We start from the raw sequence: 7,368 nt of genomic DNA, 5'->3' as shown, positions 1-7,368 counted from the left end.
AGCTCCCATTGTTGGAAGGGGTTACCCTAGATGAAAGACTATCAGATATAGAGGTGACAGCAGAGGAGGTAATGAAACAGTTGACAACTCTAGATGCAACTAAAGCAGTTGGACCAGACAAAGTATCACCGTGGATACTAAAAGAAGCAGCACAGGCCCTCAGCGTGCCTCTGGCAATGATCTTTAATGAGTCACTTATGTCAGGAGAATTGCCCAGTTGCTGGAAGAAGGCAAATGTCGTGCCGATCTTCAAGAAAGGAGATAGGGAGGAGGCACTTAACTACAGACCTGTATCACTGACAAGCATCCCCTGTAAAATACTGGAAAGAATAATTAGGCTACGACTGGTTGCACACCTGGAGAACATTAGGTTTGTGAACAAACATCAACATGGGTTCTGGACAGGGAAATCGTGCCTAACAAACCTTCTGGAATTCTATGATAAAATAACGAGGATAAGACAGGACAGAGATGGTTGGGCAGACTGCATATTTCTGGACTGCCAAAAAGCCTTTGATACAGTACCGCACATGAGACTGCTGTTCAAGCTCGAGAGGCAGGCGGGGGTGGGGGGAAAGGTCCTAGAATGGATAAGGAACTACCTAACAGGAAGGAGCCAAAGAGTTACGGTAAGGGGCGAGAAGTCGGACTGGCGAACAGTAACAAGTGGAGTACCACAAGGATCGGTGCTGGGACCAATTCTATTTCTTGTATATGTTAACGACATGTTTACAGGCGTAGAGTCCTACATGTCGATGTTTGCGGATGATGCAAAGTTGATGAGAAGAGTTGTGACAGATGAGGATTGCAGGATCTTCCAAGAGGACCTGAACAGATTGCAGAGATGGTCAGAGAAATGGCTACTAGAATTCAACACGAGCAAATGTAAAGTTATGGAAATGGGACTAGGAGATAGGAGACCAAAGGGACAGTACACAATGAAGGGGAACAGCCTACCTGTAACGACGCGTGAAAGAGACCTGGGGGTGGACGTAACACCTAATCTATCTCCTGAGGCACATATTAATAGGATAACGACAGCAGCGTACTCTACACTGGCAAAAGTTAGAACATCATTCAGAATCCTAAGTAAGGAGGCATTTAGGGCGCTTTACACTGCCTACGTAAGGCCAGTCTTAGAGTATGCCGCCTCATCATGGAGTCCCCATCTGAAGAAGCATATAATGAAACTGGAAAAGGTTCAGAGGTTTGCAACGAGACTCGTCCCAGAGCTACGAGGGATGGGGTATGAAGAGCGCCTGAGGGAACTGTGCCTTACGACACTAGAAAGAAGAAGGGAGAGGGGGGACATGATAGGAACGTATAAGATACTCAGAGGAATTGACAGAGTGGACATAGACGAAATGTTCACACGGAATAGTAACAGAACGAGAGGACATGGATGGAAGCTTGAAACTCAGATGAGTCACAGAGATGTTAGGAAGTTTTCTTTTAGCGTGAGAGTAGTGGGGAAATGGAATGCACTTCAGGATCAGGTTGTGGAAGCAAATACTATTCATAATTTTAAAACCAGGTATGATAGGGAAATGGGACAGGAGTCATTGCTGTAAACAACCGATGCTCGAAAGGCGGGATCCAAGAGTCAATGCTCGATCCTGCAAGCACATATAGGTGAGTACATATAGGTGAGTACACACACACACACACACACACACACACACACACACACACACACACACACACACACACACACACACACACACACATACACCCCCCCCCACACACACACACACCCACCCACACACACACACACACACACACACACACACACACACACACACACACACACACACACACACACAGCCTTGAGGGTTGTCCCAGCAGTTTTTGTTTTGTTATTTTTGAGATGAAAACAAGAGTAACAATGCTTTTGGTGGATGTCTCCTGCCTGGGGTCCTGTCAGCGCCAGTGTGGGGTCCAGCTGGGGTCCTGGGGGTCCAGCTGGGGTCCTGGGGGTCCAGCTGGGGGTCCTGGGGGTCCAGCTGGGGGTCCTGGGGGTCCAGCTGGGGTCCTGGGGCTCCAGCTGGGGTCCTGGGGCTCCAGCTGGGGTCCTGGGGGTCCAGCTGGGGGTCCAGCTGGGGGTCCAGCTGGGGGTCCAGCTGGGGGTCCAGCTGGGGTCCTGGGGGTCCAGCTGGGGGTCCTGGGGGTCCAGCTGGGGTCCTGGGGGTCCAGCTGGGGGTCTAGCTGGGGATCCTGGGGGTCACCACTCCCTCCCTCCACCACTCTTTCCCTTCACGTTATCTGGAGATGATTTCGGGGCTTAGCGTCCCCGAGGCCCGGTCCTCGACCAGGCCTCCTTTGTCTTATTCCCCCCCCCCCTCCCCCCAAGAAGTAGCCCGAAGCAGCTGTCTAACTCCCAGGTACCCAGTTGATACCTGGTTAAGGTTGAGGGGTTGTGGGAGGGAGCTTCCCTCCCTCCCTCCCTCCCTCCAGCGTGGCAGGAAGCCACCACACCCTCCCTCCCTCCCTCCCTCCAGCGTGACAGGAAGCCACCACACCCTCCCTCCCTCCCTCCAGCGTGACAGGAAGCCACCACACCCTCCCTCCCTCCCTCCCTCCCTCCCTCCAGCGTGACAGGAAGCCACCACACCCTCCCTCCCTCCCTCCAGCGTGACAGGAAGCCACCACACCCTCCCTCCCTCCCTCCCTCCCTCCCTCCCTCCAGCGTGACAGGAAGCCACCACACACCTCCAGCGTGACAGGAAGCCACCACACCCTCCCTCCCTCCCTCCAGCGGGACAGGAAGCCACCACACACCTCCAGCGTGACAGGAAGCCACCACACACCTCCAGCGGGACAGGAAGCCACCACACACCTCCAGCGGGACAGGAAGCCACCACACACCTCCAGCGTGACAGGAAGCCACCACACACCTCCAGCGTGACAGGAAGCCACCACACACCTCCAGCGTGACAGGAAGCCACCACACACCTCCAGCGTGACAGGAAGCCACCACACCCTCCCTCCCTCCCTCCAGCGGGACAGGAAGCCACCACACACCTCCAGCGTGACAGGAAGCCACCACACACCTCCAGCGGGACAGGAAGCCACCACACACCTCCAGCGGGACAGGAAGCCACCACACACCTCCAGCGTGACAGGAAGCCACCACACACCACCAGCGGGACAGGAAGCCACCACACCCTCCCTCCCTCCCTCCAGCGTGACAGGAAGCCACCACACACCTCCAGCGTGACAGGAAGCCACCACACCCTCCCTCCCTCCCTCCAGCGGGACAGGAAGCCACCACACACCTCCAGCGTGACAGGAAGCCACCACACACCTCCAGCGGGACAGGAAGCCACCACACACCTCCAGCGGGACAGGAAGCCACCACACACCTCCAGCGTGACAGGAAGCCACCACACACCTCCAGCGTGACAGGAAGCCACCACACACCACCAGCGCGACAGGAAGCCACCACACACCACCAGCGGGACAGGAAGCCACCACACCCTCCCTCCTTCCCTCCAGCGTGACAGGAAGCCACCACACCCTCCCTCCCTCCCTCCCTCCAGCGTGACAGGAAGCCACTACACCCTCCCTCCCTCCCTCCAGCGTGACAGGAAGCCACCACACACCTCCAGCGTGACAGGAAGCCACTACACCCTCCCTCCCTCCCTCCAGCGTGACAGGAAGCCACTACACCCTCCCTCCCTCCCTCCAGCGTGACAGGAAGCCACCACACACCTCCAGCGTGACAGGAAGCCACCACACACCACCGGCCAGGCTCGGGGAAGTCAAAACACACAGCTCCGGCATCTCGTTGCCTTCCTCCATTTTGCAACTCCACCAAAAATCGTGACAAAGGAATTCAAATTAATTTTCTGGAGGACCCTGTACACCCTGAGCGTCGTGTGGTTGTGGCAAGGTTGTGGTAGGGTTGTGGCAAGGTTGTGGTAGGGTTGTGGCAAGGTTGTGGTAGGGTTGTAGCAAGGTTGTGGTAGGGTTGTGGCAAGGTTGTGGTAGGGTTGTGGCAAGGTTGTGGTAGGGTTGTGGCAAGGTTGTGGTACGGTTGTGGCAAGGTTGTGGTAGGGTTGTGGTAGGGTTGTGGCAAGGTTGTGGTAGGGTTGTGGCAAGGTTGTGGTAGGGTTGTGGCAAGGTTGTGGTAGGGTTGTGGCAAGGTTGTGGTAGGGTTGTGGCAAGGTTGTGGTAGGGTTGTGGCAAGGTTGTGGTAGGGTTGTGGCAAGGTTGTGGTAGGGTTGTGGCAAGGTTGTGGCAAGGTTGTGGTAGGGTTGTGTTTTGGGGCTGAGTGGTTGTTTGCTGTTAATTAAGACGTCTGTTGATTGCTCGAGGACCGCTCACAGGTGGGAACCATGTGGTTACCTCCGGGGACTAATGTCTCCGTGGTCCGGTCTCTGACCTGTGCCTCGTCTTTGGTGATTACTTGGCATCATCTTGGAACTGCTCTTAACTGCCATCATCTTGGAACTGCTCTTAACTGCCATCATCTTGGAACTGCTCTTAACTGCCATCATCTTGGAACTGCTCTTAACTGCCATCATCTTGGAACTGCTCTTAACTGTCATTATCTTGGAACTGCTCTTAACTGCCATCATCTCGGAACTGCTCTTAACTGCCATCATCTTGGAACTGCTCTTAACTGCCTTCATCTTGGAACTGCTCTTAACTGCCATCATCTCGGAACTGCTCTTAACTGCCATCATCTTGGAACTGCTCTTAACTGCCTTCATCTTGGAACTGCTCTTAACTGCCATCATCTTGGAACTGCTCTTAACTGCCATCATCTTGGAACTGCTCTTAACTGCCATCATCTTGGAACTGCTCTTAACTGCCATCATCTTGGAACTGCTCTTAACTGCCATCATCTTGGAACTGCTCTTAACTGCCATCATCTTGGAACTGCTCTTAACTGCCATCATCTTGGAACTGCTCTTAACTGCCATCATCTTGGAACTGCTCTTAACTGCCATCATCTTGGAACTGCTCTTAACTGCCATCATCTTGGAACTGCTCTTAACTGCCATCATCTTGGAACTGCTCTTAACTGCCATCATCTTGGAACTGCTCTTAACTGCCATCATCTTGGAACTGCTCTTAACTGCCATCATCTTGGAACTGCTCTTAACTGCCATCATCTTGGAACTGCTCTTAACTGCCATCATCTTGGAACTGCTCTTAACTACCATCATCTTGGAACTGCTCTTAACTGCCATCATCTTGGAACTGCTCTTAACTGCCATCATCTTGGAACTGCTCTTAACTGCCATCATCTTGGAACTGCTCTTAACTGCCATCATCTTGGAACTGCTCTTAACTACCATCATCTTGGAACTGCTCTTAACTGCCATCATCTTGGAACTGCTCTTAACTACTATCATCTTGGAACTGCTCTTAACTGCCATCATCTTGGAACTGCTCTTAACTACTATCATCTTGGAACTGCTCTTAACTGCCATCATCTTGGAACTGCTCTTAACTGCCATCATCTTGGAACTGCTCTTAACTGCCATCATCTTGGAACTGCTCTTAACTACTATCATCTTGGAACTGCTCTTAACTGCCATCATCTTGGAACTGCTCTTAACTACCATCATCTTGGAACTGCTCTTAACTGCCATCATCTTGGAACTGCTCTTAACTGCCATCATCTTGGAACTGCTCTTAACTGCCATCATCTTGGAACTGCTCTTAACTGCCATCATCTTGGAACTGCTCTTAACTGCCATCATCTTGGAACTGCTCTTAACTGCCATCATCTTGGAACTGCTCTTAACTGCCATCATCTTGGAACTGCTCTTAACTGCCATCATCTTGGAACTGCTCTTAACTGTCATCATCTCGGAACTGCTCTTAACTGCCATCATCTTGGAACTGCTCTTAACTGCCTTCATCTTGGAACTGCTCTTAACTGCCATCATCTTGGAACTGCTCTTAACTGCCATCATCTTGGAACTGCTCTTAACTGCCATCATCTTGGAACTGCTCTTAACTGCCATCATCTTGGAACTGCTCTTAACTGCCATCATCTTGGAACTGCTCTTAACTGCCATCATCTTGGAACTGCTCTTAACTGCCATCATCTTGGAACTGCTCTTAACTGCCATCATCTTGGAACTGCTCTTAACTGCCATCATCTTGGAACTGCTCTTAACTGCCATCATCTTGGAACTGCTCTTAACTGCCATCATCTTGGAACTGCTCTTAACTGCCATCATCTTGGAACTGCTCTTAACTGCCATTATCTTGGAACTGCTCTTAACTGCCATCATCTTGGAACTGCTCTTAACTGCCATCATCTTGGAACTGCTCTTAACTGCCATCATCTTGGAACTGCTCTTAACTGCCATCATCTTGGAACTGCTCTTAACTACCATCATCTTGGAACTGCTCTTAACTGCCATCATCTTGGAACTGCTCTTAACTGCCATCATCTTGGAACTGCTCTTAACTGCCATCATCTTGGAACTGCTCTTAACTGCCATCATCTTGGAACTGCTCTTAACTACTATCATCTTGGAACTGCTCTTAACTGCCATCATCTTGGAACTGCTCTTAACTACTATCATCTTGGAACTGCTCTTAACTGCCATCATCTTGGAACTGCTCTTAACTACTATCATCTTGGAACTGCTCTTAACTGCCATCATCTTGGAACTGCTCTTAACTGCCATCATCTTGGAACTGCTCTTAACTGCCATCATCTTGGAACTGCTCTTAACTACCATCATCTTGGAACTGCTCTTAACTGCCATCATCTTGGAACTGCTCTTAACTGCCATCATCTTGGAACTGCTCTTAACTGCCATCATCTTGGAACTGCTCTTAACTGCCATCATCTTGGAACTGCTCTTAACTGCCATCATCTTGGAACTGCTCTTAACTGCCATCATCTTGGAACTGCTCTTAACTGCTATCATCTTGGAACTGCTCTTAACTGCCATCATCTTGGAACTGCTCTTAACTGCCATCATCTTGGAACTGCTCTTAACTGCCATCATCTTGGAACTGCTCTTAACTGCCATCATCTTGGAACTGCTCTTAACTGCCATCATCTTGGAACTGCTCTTAACTGCCATCATCTTGGAACTGCTCTTAACTGCCATCATCTTGGAACTGCTCTTAACTGCCATCATCTTGGAACTGCTCTTAACTGCCATCATCTTGGAAGACAGTCGGAAGAACCAGAAGAGATTTTGAGAAACAGTGATAAGTTGACAAAGTGTATTAAGTTGTAGGTGGAAAAAGACCAAGAAGTGTTACTACCTTGTGTAACTACCGGGGATCAATGGCCCCCCGGGCCCGGTTTCCAACCAGGCCTCCCTGGTTGTCCTGGAAGGTAACTCTGCACATAATTGAAATTATAAATGATACGAAGAGCGAGAA

At 50.9% G+C, this 7,368-nt stretch overlaps 1 protein-coding gene across 1 annotated transcript; it reads right to left on the bottom strand.

Annotated features, from left to right (window-relative positions):
• Positions 1 to 4,343: 4,343 nt before the first annotated feature.
• On the bottom strand, positions 4,344 to 7,145 carry LOC138353756 (uncharacterized). Its single transcript, XM_069307154.1, has one exon. It carries the CDS (start codon positions 7,143 to 7,145, stop codon positions 4,344 to 4,346), a length of 2,802 nt encoding a protein of 933 aa, XP_069163255.1.
• Positions 7,146 to 7,368: the final 223 nt, after the last annotated feature.

Source organism: Procambarus clarkii, chromosome 59 (assembly GCF_040958095.1).
Source record: "Procambarus clarkii isolate CNS0578487 chromosome 59, FALCON_Pclarkii_2.0, whole genome shotgun sequence".
Lineage (NCBI taxonomy): Eukaryota > Metazoa > Arthropoda > Malacostraca > Decapoda > Cambaridae > Procambarus > Procambarus clarkii.
This window is presented reverse-complemented; position numbering and strand designations above follow the sequence as displayed.

What these genes read in the sequence shown, in the direction of transcription:
- LOC138353756 (XM_069307154.1), bottom strand. Translation starts at nt 7,145, where the DNA reads ATGATGGCAGTTAAGAGCAGTTCCAAGATGATGGCAGTTAAGAGCAGT.